General features: G+C 46.0%; 1 gene segment (V, D, J or C); it reads left to right on the forward strand.

Moving 5' to 3' along the window:
- The first annotated feature begins 12,327 nt into the window (after positions 1–12,327).
- On the forward strand, positions 12,328–24,484 carry LOC119002879 (T cell receptor beta variable 7-9-like). The segment is given in 2 exon segments: positions 12,328–12,517; positions 24,133–24,484. Coding segments are annotated over 2 exon segments (354 nt in total).
- Positions 24,485–25,725: the final 1,241 nt, after the last annotated feature.

Here is a 25,725-nt window from a genome sequence, read left to right on the forward strand (position 1 = left end):
GTTTTTCTGCTTTTCTGGGCCTGGAGCTGAAATACAGCTGAAGCCTAGATGTTGTCTCCAGGGAGGCGACCTTCTGTACCTGGCTGTACATTGCTCGGCCAGTGTGTTCAGCTCTCTGTCTCTGTTTCCATATTCCTCTTGTGGCTTACTGGCCTCTCTCAATAAGACATAATCTGTTTTTCTGCCTGATGTCTGTGCATTCTTTGTCCTCCTGGATCCTCCCTGTAGCTTCCAGACCAGTCCCCTCTCCCCAGCTTTAATACCCAGCTGTTCACACATACAGCATCAGAATATTGCCTTTTGTTGCTGAAATTCTTTACCGTCAGGCCTCTCCTATAAACTTTCTCTCCCACTACTAATCCCATCACTGCTGGTGACATCATCATCTTGCAGACAATTTATATATGAGCTTAGGTCCTGGGTTTCTTGACCTCCTCATGTCTGACAATTTTTTTTTTTGCTTCCAATCCTTTTCAGATGCACCTTTGTCATTCTGGACCATGAAGTGAACACCAAATAAGCTCCTTCCCAATTTCTATTTCAATCATTCCCTGCTCCTAGGTGTTCCTTCTTCTTTCCCATCTCACCAACCCAGCATTGTCCTCTTGTGATGTTTCTAGCCACTGTACCCAACCGCTTGCAAATCTCCATGTTCTTAATGCTCACATTGTCTAAATTGGGTTTAAAGTTTAAAATCATAAAGTCAGCCCTGGATAAATCTACTCCATCTGCCCCAAGCATCTGGGCATTTTAAAAAAGATTTTATTTAGTCATTTTTAGAGAGAGGGAAGGGAGGGAGAAAAAGAGGGAGAGAAACATCAATGTGTGAAGAAAAAATTCATCAGTTGCCTCTCACATTCTCCCCATTCCGGGCCAAGACCCATAACCCAGGCATGCGCTGTGACCAGGAATTGAACTGTTGACCCCTCACTTTGCAAGATAAAGCTCAAACAATTGAACAGCTCTGGCAGGGGGCAGGGCAGCTGTTTATATCCCTTCAAATGAGCATGGTGGTAAATCAAAATTTTTCCAAGAATCTTGGTAAAACCCCCAACGCAATAAGAAATTATTTTAATTTTATGTGTCTGGGAGAAACGGATTCTCTTGAAAGAAGTATGAAGAACTTGAAATTTAGAAAGTACGTTACTCGAATACAGTACTAGCACTGCCCATGGCACACCCACGCAGAAATGCCCAGCGGATGGTAGATGTATGGTAATAGCAGAGGACAAAAACCGGTTAAAGCACAGGGTTGCGTGGGTGAAAAGTGATGAAAGTCTTGGAGACTTCCAATGGTCCAACCAAACCCCCAGAACACATAACTTACGCCAGTCAATTCTTCTGAGAGGATTAATATTTACCTTTGGAAGGAGGGCCTATGAGAAATGATGGAGAGCTATGTCACTCTCCACCTCATGGAACCCAGAAGAACAAAAAGCCCTGCCCCTCTGTCTTGCTCACAAGAGCCTTGTCTGGGTGAAGCCTCCTCCTGCCCCGCCCTGCCATGGCCACCAGGCTCCTCTGCTGGGTGGCCCCTTGTCTCCTGGGAGTAGGTGAGTCCTCAGAGATTAAGAATCTGCACTTTTTAAAATATTTTCAGTTCTCTTTTCATTTATGTCTCTTATCCTCTTTCCAAACGCTGTTCTTTTTCACAGAGCCCGCACATGCTGGAGTCACCCAGACACCCAGGCACAAGGTGACAAAAAAAGGACAAGGAGTGACCCTGAGTTGTGAGCCCATCTCAGGCCATGACAAACTTCACTGGTACAGACAGACCTCAGTGGAGGGCATAAAGTTTCTGATTTACTTCCTCAGTCAAAGTCCTCTGGACAATACAGGGCTGCCCAACACCCGATTCTCAGCTGAGATGCCTGATGAGTCGCTCTCCACTCTGAAGATCCAGCCCACAGAACCCAAGGACTCAGCCATGTACCTCTGTGCCAGCAGCATAGCCACAGCGCTGCACAGTCACCCCCTCCCTGTGCAGAAACCTCCTGCTTCCCCTTCTTTCATTGGCCTCCAGATGTCCTCTGCTTCTCTCACACCAAGAGACATGTGTAGGTTTGGGACATAACAAGGCCAGAAAGGATAAGGTATGAAGCTAGAAATCCCAGCATAGAAAACAATGGAGGAAATGGGTTTGGGGGTTCCTCACAAACTGTCTATGGACTCAACACTTACCACACCTTGGAGATAAACCTTAGTAACCCACACTGTGCCTTTTCCTGCCTTCCTGCACTGGCCTCTCCATCTGAATGGTAGGAGCTCCTGATAATGGCTCCCCAGCCCTCCAGTCTCCTCTCCCTCTAAGCTGCTAACAGAATTTCCCCCCAACAAACAAACACATGCTTTTTTAAAAAAGACTTTATTGATTTTTAGAGAGGGGGAAGGAGTAAGAAAGAGAGGGAGAGAAACATCAATGTGTAGTTGCCTCTCATACAAACAACCCAGGCATGTGTCCCAACTGGGAATCAAATTGGCCACCTTTGCTTTGCAGGTTAATACCCAGCACACAGGAGCCACACTGGTCAGGGTCCATACAAGCTTTTTTAAGTTCTCTCACATAACCAAATTCCACTTGTGATTGTCTTCCATTTTGACACTTAGATGCTATGACCTTTAAGATGCAAATGCAATAAAATTTCTACCGTGTTTATGCCAAGAGATAGAATCAAACATATGGTGTCCAAATTCAGTGCACTGTTTATCCTCCTGGGTCCTCTTTGCTCCTCCAGACCAGTCCCCTCTCCCGGCTTCAATACCCACTCCTCACATGCATGGCATCAGAACATTGCCCTTTGTTGCTGAACTTTTTGCTACTTCTTTACTGTCAGATCTGTCCTATTCATTCCTTCTCCCCACCAGTAAAGCTGTGGGCATTAGAGACGTCATCATCACACAGATACTTTCTACAGGGGTTTGGTGTCTCAGTTTTTTGAACTCCTAACTTTCAACAATTCTTCCCTCCAACACTTTCCAGATGCACTTCAGTATTGCACTTCCAGATCATGCAATGAGACACCAATCAGCTCCATCCCAAACTGCCATTTCAATCACCTCATTCTCCTACCTCATCATATTAATCCTTGGGAGTACTAAATCAGCACTAGCCTTCCACAATTCCTTTAGCCACTGACCCTCAGTTCAAGTACTTAACAACTTTTAAACTCATATGTTCTCAATTCTCACATTGCCTAAACCGAGTTCAACGTTTAAGACTCATAGTGTCAACCTTGACAAATCCCAGTTCCTTCTGGGCAGCTATGGATGGCAAGGTGGGAGTTCCTGAGTCAACAGAGAGCATTTGGCACTAATGAATCACAACACAGTCTGGGCACTGACAGGAATTCTCTGATCCTCAGTGAAGAGCATTCCATTGGTTCATGCTGTGCACAGGAAATGCAAAGGTCAATAGGACGCTTTGCTTACATTTAAAGAATCTATTTCTGCCAACCCAGTCTGTTAGTGTGTTTTTATTAAATCACAGAAACTTAATAACCACACAATAATTAAGTAATGAAGCTCAAAATATAGCATAGGATCCCATTTATGTAAAAAGTATATCTATAAGAATAAAGAAAGCAGGCAAATAAATAAAGTTAGATTTAAATCTACTGATGTATATGACTGTATATTTTCTCAAATTTTAGAAATTACAAAATAATATACGTAAGATACTTCTATTTTGATTAAAAAAGAACATGTCTTTCATGTATGCCATAAATTTTTACTATAAATTTATAGGAGCCATGACAAATCTATGTGAGGTTATAAATCAAATTCTTCTTCCAGTAGCTCTGCAAAGTGGGATTGGAGGAAGGACAGAGGTGTTACCTGGCCTCAGGTTACATACATCTCTTACTAGCTTACTGCCAAAGTAGCATGTGAAATATTACTTTTGAAATTTCCTGCAGGGCATACGATATCTTTTTTTTTTAAAGGAGAATTCTAGCCATGAAAAAAGATTTGGGTGAGGTCAGCACAGTGAGGGTTGGTCAAAGCCAGAGAGACAACTGTTGATTCTCACCAGAAAGAACCCATGTGCAGGGCCAGGTCCCAGGTCACTTGTGACTGTCCCAGTGATCTGCTGCACAGAATTGATGTTCACCTTTGGGAGGAGGTCCCATGAGCAGTGACAGAGAGAGATGTCACTCTCCACCTTGTGGAAAACAAAGGAACCAGAAGCCGTGCCCCTCTGTCTTGCTCACAAGAGCCTTGTCTGGGTGAAGCCTCCTCCTGCCCCACCCTGCCATGGCCACCAGGCTCCTCTGCTGGGTGGCCCTTTGTCTCCTTGGAGTAGGTGAGTTCTCAGAGATTAAGAATCTGTGCTTTTAAAAATATTTTCAGTTCTCTTTTCATTTATGTTTCTTATCCTGTTTCCAAACTCTGCCCTTTTTCACAGAGCCCACACATGCTGAAGTCACCCAGACACCTAGGAACAAGGTGACAGAGAGGGGACAAGGAATGACTCTGAGTTGTCAGCCAATCTCAGGCCATACCTACCTTTACTGGTATAGACAAACCTCAGTCAGGGGACTAGAGTTTATGATTTATTTCAGCAGTCAAACGGTTGTAGATGACACTGGGATGCCCAAGGAGCGATTCTCAGCTGAGATGCCTAATGGGTCATTCTCCACTCTGAAGATCCAGCCCACAGAACCCGAGGACTCAGCTGTGTACCTCTGTGCCAGCAGCTTAGCCACAGCGCTGCATAGTCACTCCCTCCCTGTGCAGAAACCTCCTGCTTCCCCTTCTCTCACCAGCCCCTAGGGGTCATGAACAAAAGCCTTCTCTGCTCTGAAGTCACCAAGAGACATGTGTGGGTTTGGGACATGACAAGGACAGAAAGGAAAAGGTATCAACAGAGAAACCCCGAGGAAGGGAACAAGGTAGGACACACACTGTCTGTGGGCTCAGCACTTTGCACACCTGAGAGACAGACCTCAGTTACCTACACTTTGCACATTCCTGCCTTCCTGCACTGGCCGCTCCCTAGACAATGTAGGAGCTCCTGATAAGGGCTCCTCAGCCTTCCATTCTCTACTCCTTCTCAGCTGCTAACAGAATCCCCCCATGTGCACACGCTGACATACACACACACATGTTTTCTAGAGTCTGTCTTATGGCCAAATTCCACTTGTCCTTGCTCTTTTTGTCATCCAGGGGCCCAGATCTTCAAGTTGGAAATGTAATAAAATTCCTGCGTTGATGCCAAAAGACGGAATCTGCTTCTCTGTTCAGTTTTACTGTATCCTTGGTCCTTCAAATCCTACCTACTTATTCTACAATATTCCCTTCTCCCCGGCTTTAATACCCAGCTCCTCACACACATGGATTAGAATATTGCCTTTCATGTTGCCCTGACTTCTCTACCCTCAGATATGTCCTCATTCTCTTCCTTCCCACTACTGATTTTGCCAGCATTTGGGATGTAATCATCCTGGGGTCAATTTACACACCCGTTTGGCTTCTCAGTTTCTTTTTTTTATTTTAAGATTTTATTTATTTGTCTTTAGAGAGGAAGGGAAGGAGAGAAGGAGAGAAACATCAATGTATGGTTGCTTCTCGTGAGTCCCCTGCTGGGAACTGGCCTGCAACCCAGGCACGTGGCCTGACTGGGAATTGAACTGCGATCGTGTGGTTCGCAGGCCCGCACTCAATCCACTGAGCTACATCAGCCAGGCCTGGCTTCTCAGTTTCCTGACATCCTCACTTTCACTAATATTTTCCCTCCAATCTCATTCAAGACCACTTCTTCCAAGTCTAGACCATAAAGTGAACAACAAATAATCCGCTTTCAAAATTTCCGTTTCATCATTCTGTGCTCCTATTTCTTTTTGTTTCCTTCTTTAATTCAAAATACTTCCTACAATTCTAATGCTCTCTGAATATTGGCCCATAGACCCAACTGCTTTGAAACTCTCATGTCTTATTTCTCACAAAATTTAAACCAGGTACAAGGATTAGTACTATAAGGTCAACCCTGTTTAAATCCAAACCTCCTTTCCCAGGGCATCTGTTTATGTGTCTTCATAGTCACCCATTCTTCCCATCTAAATTCTCCTCGGAGAGATTGGGGAAAAGCCCAGCTCAGTCAGAAATTATGTAGATTTGTGTGTCTGGGAGTCAGGAAGTACCTTAAGAGGAGTATGAAGGAGGTGAGAATGGAAGTACTGTCTTGGGGCCAAGATTCTGCAGTGCTCATGGCACATGCACACCACCATTCCAAGGACACGGTAGACAATGGACACAGCAAGAATAAGCAATGGTGAAAGCCCAGAGTTATGTGAGGTGAATATTGATGAAAGTCTTAGAGACTTTGAATGACCCACACAAACCCCAAAAGAGACATGAACCATCCTAGTCAATTCAACTGAAGAGGATTAACATTCCCCTTTGGGAGGAGGTCTTATGAGAAAAGACAGAGAGCTGTGTCACTACCAAGATACACTCCACCTTGTGGAGCCCAGAGGAACGAGGAGCCAGGAGAGCCTGGAGGTTCAGGCTCAGGAGGGCCTGGTCTGGGTGAAGCCTCCTCCTGTCCCACCCTGCCATGGCCACCAGGATCCTCTTCTGGATGACCTTTTGTCTCCTGGGAGCAGGTGAGTCCCCAGAGACTAAGAATCTGCATTTTGTTGATATTCTCAGTTATGTTTCCATTTATGTCCCATATCTTGTTTCCAAACTCTGTTGTCTTCCACAGAGCCCACACATGCTGGTGTCACCCAGAAACCCAAGTACAAGGTGACAAAGAGGGGACAAGATGTAACTATGAGTTGTGAGCCAATTTCAGGCCATGACAACCTCTACTGGTACAGACAGATCTCAGTGAAGGGACTGGAGTATATGATTTACTTCAGCTATGCAAAACCTCTGGACCAGAAAGGGCTGCCCAAGGAGCGATTCTCAGCTCAGATGCCTAATGAGTTGCTCTCCACTCTGAAGATCCAGCCCATAGAACCAGAGGACTCAGCCCTGTACCTCTGTGCCAGGGCTTACCCACAGTGCTGCACAGTTGCCCCTTCCTGGTGCAGAAACCTCCTGCTTCCCCTTCTCTCACCAGCCCCTAGGAGTCCTGCGTAAAAGACCTCTCTGCTCTGCTTGCACAAAGAGACATGTGTGGGTTTGGGGCATGACAAGGGCAAAAAGAAAAAGGCTCAACAGAGAAAACACTGCCTAGGAAGCAATGTAGGAAATGGGTTTTAGGTTGTCCTCACACATTTTTTGTGAGCTCAGCACTCCCCATACCTGAGAGACAGACCTTAGTTACCCACACTCTGCATGTTCCTGCCTTCCTGCACTTGTCTCTCCATCTAAACCATGGGAGTTCTGGTAAGGGCTCCCCAGCCCTCCATTCTCCTCTTCTTATCATCTCCTAACAGAATGATCCAATGACCACACACACTCACACACACATTTTCTAGTCTGTCTTATAGACAAATTCCACTTGTCATTGTCCTTTTTGTTATTCAGGCATGCTGATATTCCTTGAATAAAGAAAGATCAGCATATTCCTTTGGGAAGGAAGATTTCAATCTTCTGTTGGAAATAGAATAAAAGTCCTACTGTGAATGCTGAGAGACATATTCTGCTCCTCTGTTCAATTTCAGTGCATTCTTTGTCCTCCCAATCCTGTCTACTGTTTTTAGAACATCTCTTCTCTCTGGCTTTAATACCCAGCTCCTGAGAATATGGATTAGAATATTGTCTTTCTTGTTGCCTTGCATTCTCTACATGGCATCTGTCCTCATTCACTTTCCTCCCCACTACGAATCCTGCCGCCCCTGGTGAAGTGGTTATCATGTGCACCATTTATATGTGTGTTTGGCTTTTCTGTTTCCTGACCTCATCACTTTCCATAAAACTTTGTCTCCAGTCTTTTCCAAGACCAACTCCAAGTCTAGACCATGGAATGAACAACAAATAATCTGCTTCTAAAAAGTCCACTTCATCATCCCATACTCCTATCTTTTTCTCCTTTCTTTCTTTAATGCGAAATCTACTTTCTATGATTCTTATAGTCACTGAACTTCAGCCCATATAGCCAAGTGCTTTGAAACTCTCATGTCTTATTTCTCACATTATCTAAATCAGGTACAAGGATTAGTACTATCAAATCAGCCCTGGTTAAATCCAATGCTCCTTTCCCAGGTCCTCTCTTTATATACCTTCATAATCACCACTGAGTCTAATTTAAATTCACCTTGGTTGGATTGGGTAAAAGCCACAGCTCAGCCAGAAACTATTTAGATTTGTGTGTCGGGGAGTGTATGAAGGGTGTGAAGAGTAAAGTACTGTGTTGGTATCCAGAATCTGCAGTGTCAAAGGCACACACACTTAGAAATGCCCAGCAGACAGCAGGCATGTGATACAGCAGAGAACAAGGAATGGTGGAAGCACGGTGTTGTGGGAAATGGCAATTGATAAGAGTCTTGGAGAAGGTGAGTGGTTCAAATGGCCCCAAAAGAGACATGATCTATCTCAGTCAATTCAACTGAAGAGGGTTCATATTCACCATTGGGAGGATATTCTATGAGAAAACACAGAGATCGATGTCACTACTGAGCCACCTTCCACCTTGTGAAGCCCAGGAGAACAAGAAGCCCTGCCCATGTGCTCAGGCTCACAACAGTCTTGCCTGAGTAGAGTTTCCTCCTGTCCTACTCTGCCATGGCCACCCTGCTCCTGTACTGGGTGGCCCTTGGTCCTGGGAGTAGGGGAGTCTCTAGAAATGAAGATGTTATTCAGCCCTTAACATCAATAGGAAAGCAGAATAAATTTCTACTGTATTTACCTTGAAGGGCATAAGCTGCCTCTATGCTCAATTTAGTACATTGTTTGTCCTCCCCATCCTACCTGCTGCTTTCTGAACATTCTCCTTTCCTAGAACATTCTCCTTCTAACCCAATTCTTCACACACATGGGTTAGAATGTTGGTTTTTGTTGCTGAACTTACTTCTCTGCAATCAGATCTGTCCTTGTTCACTTCTTTCCTCATTGCTGATCCCGCCATCACTGGTGCCGTCATCACCATCACATGGACAATATATGCGTGGGTTTGGATTCTGAGTTTCCTGACATCCTCACTGTCAATAATACGGTGCCTCCAATATTTTCCAAGTGCACTTCCAACATCTGGACCAGGCAGTGAAGAACACATAAGCTCCTTCCATAATTTCCATCTCATCATTCCATGCTCCTATCTACTTGTCCTTTCTTTCTTTGACACGAAATCATCTTCCTATGTCATTTAGAGTCACTGACCTGCCCTCATTTATCCAACTACTCTGAAATGCTCATGTCTTCTTTCTCACATTATCTAAACCCCATTAAAGAGTGAACACTATAATGTCAATCCTTGGTAAACTGAACCCTTTATTCCCAGGGCATTTGTATCGTTTCCTTCACAATGATCATGCTAGCCAATCAAAATGCTCTTGAGAGGGATTGGGTAAAAGCTGAAGCTCGGCCAGGAATGTTTAGATTTGTGTGCACGGGAGTCAGAAGCTGTCTTGAGAGGAGTATGAAGGATGTGAGACTGGAAGTACTGACTTGGGGCCCAGATTCTGCAGTGCCATTGACATGCCCACACCAAAATGCACAGGAGACGGTAGACATGTGATTCGGTAGAGAATAAAGAATGATTGAAGCACAGGTTGTGTGAGGTGACTATTGTTAAAAAGTATTGGAGACTTTGAATGATCCAAACAAATCTCAGAAGAGACATGACCTAGTCCAGTCAATGCCTCTGAAGAGGATTAATATTCACGTTGGGGAGGAGGTGCTGTGAGAAATGACAGAGAACTCTGAAACTAGTAAGCCAGTCTCCACCTTGTGGAGCTGAGAGGAACCAGAAGCCCTGCCCCTGTGTTCAGACTCATAGTGGCCCCTTCTAAGGGAAGCCTCCTCCTGCCCCACCCAGCCATGGCCACCAGGCTTCTCTGCTGGGTGGCTCTTTGTCTCCTGGGGGTAGGTAAGTCCCCCAAAATGAAGAATCTGCACTTCTGAAGAATCTTCTGGATATTCCTCATTCTGCGTTCATTTATGTTCCCTACCCTGTTACCAGTCTCTGTCCTCTTTCACAGAACCCACCCATGCTGGAGTCACCCAGACACCCAGGCCCAAGGTGACAAAGAGGGGACAAGGAGTGACTCTGAGTTGTGAGCCAGTTTCAGGCCATAATGGCCTTCACTGGTACAGACAGACAGACAGTGCAAGGACTGGAGTTTATGATTTATTTCAGCAGTCGAACTGTTGTAGATAAGACTGGGATGGCCAAGGAGTGATTCTCAGCTCAGATGCCTAATGGGTTGTTCTCCACTCTGAAGATCCAGCCCAAAGAACCTGAGGACTCAGCCATGTACCTCTGTGCCAGCACCTTAGCCACAATGCTGCGTAGTCATCCCTTCCCTGTGCAGAAACCTCCTGCTTCCCCTTCTCTCACCAGCCCCTAGGGGTCATGAACAAAAGTCTTCTCTGCTCTTCTTGAACCAAGAGACATGTGTGGGTTTGGGGCATGACAAGGACAGAAAGGAAAAGGCATCAACAGAGAAGCCCCTAGGAAGGGAACACTGTAGGACATGGGCTCTAGGTTTTCCTCACACACTGTCTGTGGGCTCAGCACTCTGCACACCTGAGAGACAGACCTCAGTTACCCATTTTCCAAGCTTCGCACACTGACTTCTCCATCTAAACCATGGGAGCTCCTAGTAATGGCTCCCTGGCTCTCTATTCTCATCTTCCTCTGAGGTGCTAACAGAAGTTCCCCCTAACACACACGTTTTCTAGGGTTCTATCATGCAGGGAATTTTCACTTATTGTTGTCTTATAGCATTAAGGTGCTCTGCCCTTTAAGATGGATATGCAATATAATTTCTTCTGTGTTTATTTCAAAACATAGAATCAAACATATGGTGTCCAAATTCAGTGCATTCTTTATCCTCCTGGGTCCTCCTTGCTCCTTCCAGACCAGTCCCCTCTCCCCAGCTTCAATACCCACTCCTCACATGGCCTCAGAACATTGCCCATTGCTACTTCTGACCTTATTACTACTTCTCTACCATCATTTCCATCCTCATTCACTTCTCCACCCCCCTTCCCCCAAAAGTTGTCACCGTTGGAGACGTCATCATCACACACACACTTTCTACAGGGCTTTGGTGTCTCAGTCTCCTGGCCTCCTCACTTGCAGCAATTTTTACCTCCAACACTTTTCAGATGCACTTCAGTAATTCCCGTCTGGGCAATGAGACACCAATGAGCTCCTTCCAAAATTGCCATGTCAATCATCTCATTCTCCTACCTCATCGTATTAGTTTTCTTCTCACTAATTCAGCACCATTCTCCTAAGATTCCATTACCCGCTGACCCTCAGTTCATGTACGTAGCAGCTTTGAAACTCATGTGGTCTTAATTCTCACATTATCTAAACCAAGTTCAAGGTATAAGACCATAGTATGAACCCTAACAAATTGACTTCCCTCTGGGCAGCCCCTAATGGCAAAGTGGGAGTTCCTCAGTGGACTGAGGGCATTTCACGGTGATCAGGACACAGTCTGACAGGAATTCTCTGATCCTCATTGAAGAGCATTCTATTGGTTCATTCTGTGCACAGAAAATGCATAATCAATAGGATGCTTCACTTACATTTAAAGAATCTAACTGCTAACCTGGTGTGTTAGTGTTATTAAATAACAGAAACATTATAACTATACAATAACTAAATAATGAAGCTCAAAATGTAGGATATGATCCCATTTCTGTGAAAATATATGTGTAAGAATGAAGAAAGCAGGCAAATAAACAGAGTTAGATTTACATCTAGTAATGTATACGACTGCATATTTACTCAAATTTTAGAAATTACAAAATAACATATAGAAGATTCTTCTACTTTGATTAACAAAATAATATGTCTCTCATATATGCCATTAATTTTTACTATTACTTTAGAAGAGCCATGACAAATCCGTGTGAGGTTATAAATCAAATTGCTCTTCCAGTAGCTCTGCAAGGTGGGATTGGAGGAAGGACACAGAGGTGTTACCTGGCCTCACATTACATACATCTTTTTCTTGCTTATTGCTGAAGTGACATGTAAAATATTACTTTTGAAATTTCTTGCAGGGCATAGCTTATCTTTTTTTTAAAAAAAGGAGAATTCTCAGCTGTGAAAAAATGATTTGTGTGAAGTCAGCACAGTGAGGGGTGGCAAAAGCCAGAGAGATGACCAGTGATTCTATCCAGAAAGAGCCCTGGGGCAGGGCCACAGTTCAGGTTGCTTGTGATTATCCCAGTGGTCTGCTGCACAGAATTGATGTTCACCTTTGAGAGGAGGTCCCATGAGCAGTGACAGAGAGAGATGTCACTCTCCACCTTGTGGAGACCAAAGGAACTAGAAGCCCTGCCCCTGTGTTCAGGCTCACTAGGGCATCCTCTGGGTGGAGCCTCCTCCTGCCCTGCCCTGCCATGGCCACCAGGCTCCTCTGCTGGGTGGCCCTTTGTCTCCTGGGAGTAGGTGAGAAACTAAAATTCTGCACTTTCTTGATATTCTCAGTTCTGTTTCCATTTGCATTCCTTATCTTGTTCCAAACTCTGTTGTCTTCCACAGAGCCCACACATGTTGGAGTCATCCAGACACCCATGTACAGGGTGACAAAGAAGGGACAAGATGTAACTATGAGTTGTCAGCCAATTTCAGGCCATGACTACCTTTACTGGTACAGACAGACCTCAGAAAAGGGACTGGAGTTTCTGAGTTCCTTCAGCTATGCAAAACCTCTGGACCAGAAAGGGCTGCCCAGTACCCGATTCTCACCTGAGATGTCTAACAAGTCCTTCTCCACTCTGAAGATCCAGGCCACAGAACCCGAGGACTCAGCCATGTACCTCTGTGCCAGCAGCTTAGCCACAGCGCTGCACAGTCATCCCCTCCATGTGCAGAAACCTCCTGCTTCCCCTTCTCTCACCAGCCCCCAGGTGTCCTGTGTAAAGTTTTCTCTGCTCCGCTGTCGCCAAGAGACTTGTGTGGTTTTGAGCATGACAAGGGCAAAAAGGAAAAGGTCTCAAGAGAGAGAACCCTTCAGAGGCAACCATGTAGAAAATGGGGTTCAGATTTTCCTCACACATTGTCTGTGGGCCCAGCAATCTCCACACCTGAGAGACAGACCTTAGTTACCCACCCTCTGCACGTTCCTGCCTTTCTGCACTTGTCTCTCCATCTAAACCATGGGAGTTCTGGTAACAGAATCTCCTAACAGAATGACCCTATGTCCATAAACACACACACACACACACACACACACACACACACATACGTTCTCTAGAGTCTGTCTTATAGCCAAATTCCACATGTCATTGTCCTTTTTGTTATTCAGAAATGCTGATCTTCAACTTGGAAATCAAATAAAATTCCTACTGTGAATGCCAAGAGACACGTTCTGCCCCTCTCTTCAATTTCAGTGCATTCTTCGTCCTCCCAATCCTGTCTACTGCTTCTAGTACATTCTCCTCTCTCCGGCTTTAATACCCAGCTCCTGAGAACATGGATTAGAATAATCCATGAATGAGGACATCTGTCCTCATTCACATCCCTCTACACCACTGATCCTGCCACCCCTGGTGATGTGGTTACCATGTGCACAATTTATGCCCAGGAGTTTGGCTTCGCAGTTTCCTGACCTCCTCATTTTCAGTAATATTTTGCCTCCAATCTTTTCCAAGAATACCATCAATTCTAGACCAGGGAGTGAAGAAAAATACTCTGCTTCCAAAATGTCCATTTTAGTATCCCATACTCCTTTCTTTCTTTCTGTAATGCAAAATCTACTTTCTATGATTCTTTGGTCACTGAAATTTAGCCCCTATACCTAACTGCTTTGAAACTCTCATGTCTTATTTCTCACATTATCTAAACCAGACACAAGGATTAGTACTCTAAAGTCAACCTTGGTTAAATCCAACCCTCCTTTCCAAGGGCATCTGTGTATGTGCCTTTATAATCACCATTGATTATGACGTCATAGACTATAGACACCATTGAGTCTAATCTAAAGTCTCCATGGAGGAATTGGGTTAAAGCCACAGCTCAGCCAGAAATTATTTAGATCTGTGTGTCTGGGAGTCAGGGAGTTCTTTGAGAGGAGTAGGAAGGACATGAGACTGGAAGTACTGTCTTGGTGTCCAGAATCTGCAGTACCATTGGCACACCCACACCGACATGCCCAGGAGAGGTAGACGTGTGCTACAGCACAGAATAAGGAATGATGGAAGCACAGGTTGCATGAGGTGACTGTTGTTAGAATTCTTGGAGATTTTAAAAGATCCAACCACATTCCAGATGAGACATAACCTATTCCAGTCATCTGCAAAGAGATACTATTTACCTTTAGGAAGAGGTCATATGACAAATGACAAAGAACTATGTCTCTACCAAGCCACACCCCACCTTGTGGATCTGAGAAAATCTAGAAGCCCTACCCCTGTCTTCAAGCTCAGAAGGGCCTCATCTGGGTGAAGCCCCCTCCTGCCCCACCCTGCCATGGCCACCAGGCTCATCTGCTGGGTGGCCCTTTGTATCCTGGGCATAGGTGAGTCCCCAGAAATGAAGATTCGGCATTTTTATAAATATTCCCGGTTCTCCTTCCATTTATATTCCTTATCCTGTCCCCAAACTCTGTCCTCTTCCACAGAGCCCACACATGCTGAAGTCACCCAGACACCTAGGAACAAGGTGATGAAGAAGGGACAAGGAGTGACTCTGAGTTGTCAGCCAATTTCTGTCCACAAACGCGTTTACTGGTACAGACAGACCCCAGTGAGGGGACTGGAGTTACTGTTTTACTTCCAAAACCAACTTCCTGTAGAGACCGCAGGGATGCGCAAGGAGCGATTCTCAGCTCAGATGCCTAATGTGTCATTCTCCACTCTGAAGATCCAGCCCACAGAACCCGAGGACTCAGCCGTGTACCTCTGTGCCAGCAGCTTAGCCACAGCGCTGCACAGTTGCCCCTTCCCTGTGCAAAAACCTCCTTTCCCTTCTCTCACCAGCCCCCAGGTGTCCTGTGTAAAACACTTCTCTGCTCCACTGTCACCAAGAGACTTGTGTGGGTTTGGGGCATGACAAGGACAGAAAGCAAAAGGTGTCAACTGGGAAACCCCTGTGAAGGGCACAATGTAGAAAAGGTGCTTTATAGGTTGTCCTTACACACTGTCTGTGGGCTCAACGCTCTGCACACCTGAGAGACAGACCTTAGTTACCCACACTCTGCACATCCCTGCCTTCCTGCACCAGCCTCTCCATGTAAACCATATGAACTTCCCGTAAGGGCTCCTCAGCCATGCGTTCTCCTCCCCTTCTGAGCTGCTAACAGAATCCCCCCATGACTCCACATGCACAGACACACACCCAAGTTTCTAGAGTCTGTCTCATAGCCAAACTGCATTCGTCATTGTTCGTTTTGTCATCCAGGGGCCCTGATCTTCACGTTGGAAATAGAATAAAATTCCCACTTGGATATCAAGAGTGGGAATCTGCTTGTCTGTCCAATTTCAGTGTATTCTTGGCCCTCCAAATCCTACCTACTGATTCTACAACATTCCCCTCTCCCTGGCTTTAATACCCAGCTCCTCACACACGTGGAGTAGAATACTGTCTTTCATGTTGCTCTGTCTCCTCTACCCTCAGATCTATCCTCATTCACTTCCTCCCCACCACTGATCCTGCCACCATTGGGGACATCATAATCACGTGGACAATATATACCTGGGTTTGGCGTCTCAGTTTCCTGGTCTCTTCACTTTCAGTAATGTTTTGCCTCCAATCCTACCCAAGAGCACCTCCAAGTCTCGACCCTGGAGTGAGCAAAGATAATCTCTTTCCAAAACATCCATTTCACATTCCATGCTCTTTTGTCTTTCTCCTTTAATGCAAAATCCACTCCCTGTGATTCTTATAGTCACTGAACTTCAGGCCATAGACGCAACAGCTTTGGTCCTCTCCTGTCTTATATTTCTCTCATTATCTAAGCCAGGAACAAGGATTAGTACTATAAAGTCAGTGCTGGATGACCACAACCCTGCTTTCCCAGAGCATCTGTTTCTGTCCCTTCATGATCACCCTCGTGTCCAGTCTAAATGATTCTTGGACAGATTAGGTAAAAGCCTCAGCTCAGCCAGAAAGTATTTAGATTTGTGGGTGTGGAGGTCCGGGAGTGCCTTGACAGGACTATGAAGAACGCAAAGATCAATGAACTGTCTTTTTGGCCAGATTCTGCAGTGCCTGTGGCACATGCATCCCACCATGGCCAGCAGATGGGAGACAATGGATACAGCAGAGAACAGAGAATGGTGGAGGCACAGGGTCATGAGAAGTGACAATTAATGACAGTCTTGGAGACTTTGAATAGGCCAAACAAACCTCAAAAAGGACCTGACCTATTCCAGTCAATTCCACTGACAACTAATATTCACTGTTGGTAGGAGGTCCTATGAGAATTGACAGAGAGTGATGTCACTCCCAAGACACACTCCACCGTGTGAGGCCGAGAGGAACAAGAAGCCCTGCTCTTGTGTTCAGGTCCACAGGGGCCTCCTCCGGGTAGAGCCTCCTTCTGCCCCACCCTGCCATGGCCACCAGGCTCCTCTGCTGGGTGACCCTTTGTCTCCTGGGAATAGGTGAGTCCCCAGAAATGAAGAATCTACATTTTTTTATATTCCCAGGTGTGATTCCACTTAAGTTCCTTACCCTGTTCCCAAACTCTGCCCTCTTCCACAGAGTCCACTCATGCTGGAGTCACCCAGACACCCAGGCAAAAGGTGACAAAGAGGGGACAAGGAGTGACTCTGAGTTGTGAGCCAGTTTCAGGCCATAAGTACCTTTGCTGGTACAAACAGACCTCAGTGGAGGGCGTAAGGTTTCTGATTTCCTTCAGCTATGCAAAACCTCTGGACAATACAGGTCTGCCCAAGGAGCGATTCTCAGCTCAGATGCCTAATGAGTCCCTCTCCACTCTGGAGATCCAGCCCACAGAACCCGAGGACTCAGCTGTGTACCTCTGTGCCAGCAGCTTAGCCACAGCGCTGCACAGTCACCGCCTTCCTGTGCAGAAACCTCCTACTTCCCCTTCTCTCATCAGCCCCCAGTGTTGTGAAAAGCAGCACTCTGGTGTTGAGGGAGCAACACTCTCTGCTCCGTTCTCACCAGGAGACATACGTAGGTTTGGGACATGACAAGGGCAGAAAGGATAAGTTATGAATTTAAAATTCTTGTGCAGGAAACAGTGTACAAAATGCACTTTAGGTTTTCCTCCCACACTGTCTGTGGGCTCAACACTCTGCACACCTGGAGATAGACCTTAGTTACCCACACAGTGCACATCCCTGCCTTCCTGCACTGGCCTCTCCATCTAAACCATGGAACCTCCTGGTAACAGCTCCTCGGGCCTGTATTCTCCTTTCCGTCTAAGCTGCAAACAGAATTCTGCCCACCACACACACACACACACACACACACACTTTCTAAGGTTCTATCATGCAGCCAAATTTCACTTATCATTGTCTTAATTTACAGCATTTAGGTGCTCTGCCCTTTAAGATGGATATGCAATATAATTTCTTCTGTGTTTATTTCAAAACATAGAATCAAACATATGATGCCCAAATTCAGTGCATTCTTTATCCTCCTGGGTCCTCCTTGCTCCTTCCAGACCAGTCCCCTCTCCCCAGCTTTAATACCCACTCCTCACACACATGGCATCAGAACATTGCCCTTTGTTGTTGAACTTATTGCTACTTCTCTACCATCATTACCATCCTCATTCACTTCTCCCCCTCCCCCTCCCCAGTGAAGCTGTCACCGTTGGAGATGTCATCATCACACACACACTTTCTACAGGGCTTTGGTGTCTCAGTCTCCTGGCCTCCTCACTTGCAGTAATTTTTATCTCCAACACTTTTCAGATGCACTTCAGTAATTCCCGTCTGGGAATTACTGAGCTCAATTACCAATGAGCTCCTTCCAAAATTGCCATGTCAGTCATCTCATTTTCCTACCTCTTCATATTAGTTTTCTTCTCACTAATTCAGCACCATCCTCCTACGATTTCTTTACCCACTGACCCTCAGTTCATGTACTTAGCAGCTTTTAAACTCATTATGTTCTCGATTCTCTCATTGTCTACACCTAGTTCATTGTTGAAGACTGTGATGGGAACCCTAGGTAAATCCATCTTCATCTGGGCCCCTACGGATGGCAAGGTGGGAGCTCCTGAATGACCCAGAGCATTTAGCAGTGATCACCACACAGCCTGGTCACTGACAGAAATTCTCTGGTCCTCACTGAAGAGCTTTCCTTTGGTTCACCGCTGTGCACAGGAAATGCAGAGTCAATAGGATGCTTTGCTTACATTTAAAGAATCTATTTGTACTTACCTGGTGTGTTGGTGTCGTTTTATTAAAATCATAAACTTCATCCCTAGCAGGTGTGATGCAGTGGATTGAGTGCGGGCCGGTAAACCTGAAAGGTTAGAGGCTCAATTACCAGTCAGGTCACATGCCTGTGTTACAGCCAGATCCCCAGGAGGGGGCGCATGAGAGCCAACCACACAGTGCAGTTTCTTTCCCTCCCTTTAACCTCCCCAACTCCTCTTCTAAAACAAATAAATAAAAACCTTTTTTTAAAAAAAGGAACTTTGTAACCATATAATCAGTATATAAGGAAGCTCATACAATAACTAAATAATGAAGCTAAAAATACGATATGATTCCATTTATGTGAATATATATATATACACACACCAATTCAGAAAGTAGGCAAAAAATAGATACAGATTTATATCTACTGACGTATAGGACTTTTTGTATAATTTGTCAAATTTTAGAAATTACATGATGATGCATAGAAGCTGCTTCTCCTTTGCTAATGACAAAAGCATATATTTTTCATGTATGCCTTGTTTTACTATAAATTTACATGAGCCAGGACAAATCTATGAAATGCACAGATCAAGTTTTTTTCAGTAATTCAACAAAGTGTGATGGGGTATGAAACAGGGGTGATGGTTAGCACTGTGTTACATATAAATTTGTCTCACTTATTACCAAGTTCATTTGTAAAGTATTGCTCCCCGGTATTCAGGGCATATAAGATCTTAAAAAAAATAAAAAGAAAAAATCTCAGTTATAAAGAAAAGATTTGTGCAAAGTCAGAACAGTGAGGGGTGGTAAAGGCCAGAGAGACAACTGGTGTTTGCCACGAGAAAGATCTCAGGTGCAGGGCAATGTCCCAGGAGGCAGGTGACTGTCCCAGTGATCTGCTCCACAGAATTGAGGTTTGCCTTTGGGAGGAGGTTCCTTGAGCAGTGACAGAGAATAATGTCATTCTCCACCTTGTGGAGCCCAGAGGAAACAGAAGCCCTGCCCATGTGCTCAGGCTCACAAGGGCCCTCATCTGGGTGAAGCCTCCTCCTGCCCCGCCCTGCCATGGCCACCAGGCTCCTCTGCTGGGTGGCCCTTTGTCTCTTGGGAGTAGGTGAGTCCTCAGAGTTTCAGATTCTGCATTTTGGGATATTCCTAGTTCTGTTTCCATTTATATCCCTTATCCTGTTCCCAAACTCTGTCCCTTTCCACAGAGCCCACACATGCTGGACTCACTGAGACACCCAGGCACAAGATGGCAAAGAGGAGACAAGAAGTGACTCTGAGTTGTGAGCCAGTTTCAGGCCATAACTTCCTTTACTGGTACAGACAGACCTCGGTAGAAGGCATAAGGTTTCTGATTTCCTTCAGCTATGCCAAAGCTCTGGACAAAACAGGTCTGCCTAATGAGCAATTCTCAGCTCAGATGCCTAATGGGTCATTCTCCACTCTGAGGATCCAGCCCACAGAACCGGAGGACTCAGCCGTGTACCTCTGTGCCAGCACCTTAGCCACAGCACTGCATAGTCATCCCCTCCCTGTGCAGAAACCTCCCCCATTCCTCCTTAGCTGACTTTCTAGGGCTCCCTGTTGTCAGATCACAGGCAGGGATTTATTTAGTTCCTTACCTCTTGGTTGGGAAGCCAAGGACAGAATCCACTGAATGTATGGCATTAGGAAACTTCTAGAAACAAAGGCAGGAGGGCTGGTTCCTGGCATTCCTCACGGATTTTCACAGAGGGTGGCTGAGTCCAAGGCAGAGAGTTAATGTATCCCATGGGGCTTTCAAGTGATGAAGGCAGCTTGAAACTGTGCATCTATTGCACAGCGATCATTATTTCGGCTGGACTGTCTCAGGGGGTCATTAGGGGTCCCTGCTGCCTTCGCCTGCACCATTGCGATGGTTACGTAGGACTACGGTTATATCCTCAGATCTGCTCGGCCCTTTTCCACTTTCTTCCAATTCTCCCATAATCATCTTTCTAATTGTCGCAATACACCTTTTTCACATTTTCAGATGTCCCCTTTCCTTCACTTATCAGTTAAAAATAGCTCCAGATTCACAGGAAGTTGCAAAGAAGAATGAAAAGTTCCAGCGTAGCTTTCATGCTGTCTCCACCGGTGGTTACATCTTCCATAATTATCCTCAAATACCGAGACCAGGAAATTGACCTTGTTGCCACGCGCAAGCCATTCTAAGTCATTTTTATTCACGTATGAAGATGCAATCAATATACAGAGCTACTGGGGCACCACAGTCTGCCCAACCACACGCGCGCACACACCCCCACACGCGCCACCCTGGACCCCTGGGAAGCAGCGATCAATTCTCCATTTCTGTGATGTCGTTTTGAGAATGTTTTCTACACGGACTCATACAGTAGGTGGTCTTTTTTGAGACTGGCTCTTTTCACTCACACATTGCCCTTGAGATTCGTCTGAGTTGTTACATTTACCAGTAATTCTTGTTTTGTTTTTGTTTTTGATTGTTGAAAATCACCCCACAGCATGGATGTACCAAAGCCTGTGTAGCTACTCACTTATGGTAGGACATTTTGGTTGTCTCCCTGTTTTGACTATTACAAGTTAGGTGGCTATGTACAAACTTTTGTGTACAGGGTTCTATGTGGACATAAATTCTTATTGCTCTGGGATCAATTTATGCCCCGGAGTGAGACTGAGTTTGCTCGGTTGTATGGAAAGCATATCGTTATTTTTCAAGGACACTACCCAATTATTTTCCAGAGCACTGTATCATTTTGCATTCCTGGAGATTCACTTGGTTTCTTGTTGTTTTTTTTTAAATATTTTATTTATTTATCTTTAGAGGGGAAGGGAAAGAGAGAGAGAGGGAGAAATATCAATGTATGGTTGCCTCTCGTGAGTCCCCTGCTGGGAACTGGCCTGCAACCCAGGCATGTGCCCTGACTGGGAATCGAACTGTGATTGTCTGGTTCGCAGGCCCACACTCAATCCACTGAGCTACACCAGCCAGGGCCACTTTATTTCTTTTTTCCTCTGTTACAGTTGTTCCTGCTTTCTCCCCCATTCCCATCTCCACCCAGACCCACCCTCTCCCCTACCTCAAGCAGTCCCCACATCGTTGTCCATGTCCATGCGTCATACGCATAATTTCACTTACATGTAGCATTGTACTTTATTATCTGCAAAACATACATGCATATCAGTACAACAATAGAAACAGACCCAGATACACTTTTCTTCGGGTGTTTTTTATTTGTTTGTAAATATCTGAATCCTTGCTCTCCCTCATCTAGTGGGGGTCTGTCTGCACACCATGTCCCCTGTCCCATCAAAACAGCATCCAAGGTACATCTTAATCAAATCGCACAACTGAACTGAAACATTTATTGGTCATCTATTAAGTTGCAGGGTCATTTGAAGGCCTTACATTTTATTCTGAGAAGACGAAAATTTATTGACCTGAAAAGGAAATAACACTGTTTACTGTGGCAGCTTCTTCAGGAACATGTAGGAAGATGGTTTCTATTTCAATGCAGAAACAGGTCAATGTTGTTGGCACTGGTTCATCACCCCTCAAGGGACAAACTTGAGAGGAACTTCTCTCTTTCTGCTACCCTTCTTCTTCCCCAGAGGGCGCTCTTGAGACCACAGGCGTTGATGACCATGATGATGTCATTGCGGGACACATCTTACAGGGCCAAGGGGACATGGATTTGCTTTCATTTTTGCTCATACTTACCCGTCCCATCATCTGGAAAAATTCTTATTTCTATCTGGATCCTGCCATGGTTTATAGGCTTCTCGGCTTGGTGTCCCTTTGTCTCCTGGGAGCAAGTGAGTCCTTCCATGTGGGAATGTCTCCACTTGGCCTTTGCCCAGGACACTCATGTGACATATTCTATGTTGTCATCTTTTCCCACAGGACCCGTCTCCTCTGGAGTCACTCAGTTCCCAAGCCACAGGGTCATAGAGAAGGAACAGGCTGTGACTCTGAGATGTGACCCGATTTCTGGGCACGAGACTCTTCTTTGGTACCAACATGCCTCTGGGAAAGAAATAACCTTTCTGATCAGGTTTCTAAAAGAGCTTGTGCAGGATAAATCAGGGATGCCCGCCGATCGATTCTCAGCTGAGAGGACCAAAGGGACGTTTTCCACCCTGAAGATCCAGCCTGCACGGCCAGAGGACTCCGGAGTCTACTTCTGTGCCAGCAGCCTCGACACAGCGCTTCAGAGTCAGGCCCTTCCTGTACAAAAACACACCCTCTGCCTGCCCCCTTGCCACCAGAGGCATCTCTAGACAGACGTCCCCCCCCTGAGCTTCATCCGCCACGGAGGAAAAGAGAGGCAGAACCCGCATTAACTCTTGAAATGCAAGAGTATCTGTGACATGTTTGTGGCCCAGGTCCTGGGGCTCCTAACACAGAACTCGGTCTATTACCTGTTTTTGAGGTGAGTGCGTCATCCCCGGGTGAAGGCATGGTGTGATTCTTGTCCACTGCACTGCTCTGATCTGAAAGGGATTGGGACTCTGATTGTGGCCACATCGTCACAACCCTTCTCCTCACGATTTAAATGACTCCTCGATGGCAATAAAAACGGGAGTGAACACGCATTTACTCCTGGTTTGTAGGTTGTTCTCTGACACAGGTGGCCAGGATGGTGGTAAGTTTAAGTTACGTTGGTCCCACACAAATCCATTTCCAAACACTTTAAAATCTCATTTTTGAGTGGGATAGCCAAGTTGATAAACACAGACGAAAGGTGGTTTTCCTTTCTCCATCGGGTCTGATTTTTAAATGGAGAAAACATGGGTTAGCCGTACACATAGGCATGTCAGCCAATCCTGAGTGTCTTGGAGGCCAGTTTCAGTTGTCACAACAGGGACGTGTTATCTTTAGTGACGCTTGCCAGTCCCCTGCCATGTGTTGGTCGGAGGGGCACGGGTCTAGTAGGAGCAGAATGAGACTAGACATATTTCTAAGCCCTCTGCATCCTCACCCAGGGCACTGGTCTCCTCTGGTAGTGTGGGAAGGCTGCTCCCAACACTTTTCTAGTGGCCACAAGGGGGCAGTGTGTTGCCACCGATTTCCTTGATGTGCTGTGGAAACTACAGGGCTTGATTTCCGCTTCTGGGTGGGGCTCGCAGGCAGATAAATTTCTTGCGTCAAGGACGTAGATAACAAACCAAAGACATGGCGCCATAGACTCATGAGTGCAACCTGAGCAAAAGGTAGCCCTGTGCTGAGGAATGTGTGACCTACCTTACAGGATGTAAGTAGAAAGGACTGGGTGAACATGAGTAAGACACAGGAAGAGGGACAAATAGGAAGGCATCTCCTCTGCTTCGTGCTTGATCCAGCCCAGCCTCTTCAGCCACGTAGGAAGCTGCATATAATATGACAAGGAGTGGCCCTTGCCCTGGTGATGTCAACAGCAGCTCTGCCATCACAGGCAGACGCACTTCTCAGGGACCAGGGGCTCTCGGAGCTCCCACCTTCAAACCCAGAGATCCGAGTCTGGGAAGGACAGATGCCCCACACCTGTTCTGGACCTGCCATGGGTCCCAGGCTTCTCCACTGTGTGGCCCTTTGTCGCCTGGGAGCGGGTGAGTCCTGGGCAGAGGGGCATTTTTAATGAAAGCTATCACATCCCAGTTCAGTGTCTTTCTTTCCAGCATCAACATCCGTCTCCCTCTTGACTCTGTCTCTAAATGTTCCTTCTTTTTCTTCAGGTCACCTGGGTGCCACGGTCACCCAGAGCCCAAGATACCAGATTACCAGGATGGGGGAACCAGTGACCTTGACTTGTTCTCAGGACCTGAATCACGATGTCATGTACTGGTACCAACAGAAGCTGAGCCAAGGCCCAAAGTTGCTGCTCTACTACTATGATCAGACACTTAACAAAGAAACAGACACCTCGGACAACTTCCAACCCAGCCGGACTAACACATCCTTCTGTTCGCTGGGCATCCGATCGCCAGGCTTGGGCGACTCCGCCATGTATCTCTGCGCAAACAGCAGAGACACAGAGTGACAGTGCTGCCTCCCCTCCACTCACAAATCTGTTCTGGGTCCACACACCATCTCCAGACCTCGCTGCCCTCCCACAACCGCCATGGGAAGTGGGTTCCCAGCTGTCATTATCTCCTGTGCAGATGGAAGTTGGCATAGACCTACAAAACCCTGGGCGGTTATGCCGAGAGTGGAAAAGTGGTTACACTCACCCAACATTCAGTTGGTGGTGTTTTCCCAGAATCACTTTAATCACCTGTTCTGTTCGCTGCAGTAGACAAATAGAAACTTTTTAAAATATTTAAGTCGGAGACTTAGCCATGTGTTAAACAGAGGTGTCCAATCTGTGGCCCACGGACACATGTGCCCCAGGATGGCTATGAATGAGGCCCAACACAAAATCGTAAACTTCCTTAAAACATTATGAGATTTTTTGGTTTTCATTAGTGTTTGTGTATTTAATATGCGGCCCAAGACAACTTTTCTTCTTCTAGTGTGTCCCAGAGATGCCCAAAAGGTTGAACACCCCTGTAAGAGCAGGCCTGGGTGAGAGGTAGATTCCATAAATCCTCTCCTGAAGGAGAAGAAGCCACTCTCAGAGGCATTTTGAGGCCATCCCCCAGGTTTTTTAATCAATAAGAACAACTAGAACTGCTAAAGACTCATTCCAGATTCAAGGGCACGGGTGTTGCCTGGAGCATGGGTTATTCCCAACACAGTTAACTATTTCACCTGATGTAAATTGATGAACCATTTAAGTGGCACAGATAGGACTCATATCCAAAGCTCGATGTGGGACCTTAGAAGATATATTAAAGTTACTAGAGTTTGCTCCACAGGCATTCGTTCAGGTCCTCCAAGAAGCGGGTGCCAAGCCTGGGTTTGAAAATGCCTGTGAGAGGAAACAGGAAGGACTGAGGAGCCTGGGAGAACCATGACCCCTGTGAGGAGAGAGGGAAGGAAGAAAGGAAGAAAGCAGCAAAGAAGTTCATTCATAAGAAAAGTCATAAGAAAAGGTCAGCAAGGCCTGGTGGGTCCCTAAGTCAACATCAAGCTATGCCTGTGGCCCGCCTCACCCTGTGGACAGAACTCTGTGCCACGGCTCTGCAGCTGGGGGCAGGGACAGTGGCCACTTCCCTTGGAGGGAGTCCCTGCTCTCTGGGTGGGCCCCTGGATGGGGTGATATGCCTTGAGCTTCTCAACTTGCCCCTCCCAGCATGGAATCTCCACCCTACCAGGAAGCCAGAATGAGAAGGATTGGGACCAAGTGTCCTTGGCCTGTTGTTTCTGGAACAGAGGGGCCACCCTAT

The sequence above is a fragment of the Sturnira hondurensis genome, unplaced genomic scaffold (genome assembly GCF_014824575.4).
Source record: "Sturnira hondurensis isolate 20B ecotype Veracruz unplaced genomic scaffold, ASM1482457v3 Scaffold0018310, whole genome shotgun sequence".
In the NCBI taxonomy this organism is placed as follows: Eukaryota; Metazoa; Chordata; class Mammalia; order Chiroptera; family Phyllostomidae; genus Sturnira; species Sturnira hondurensis.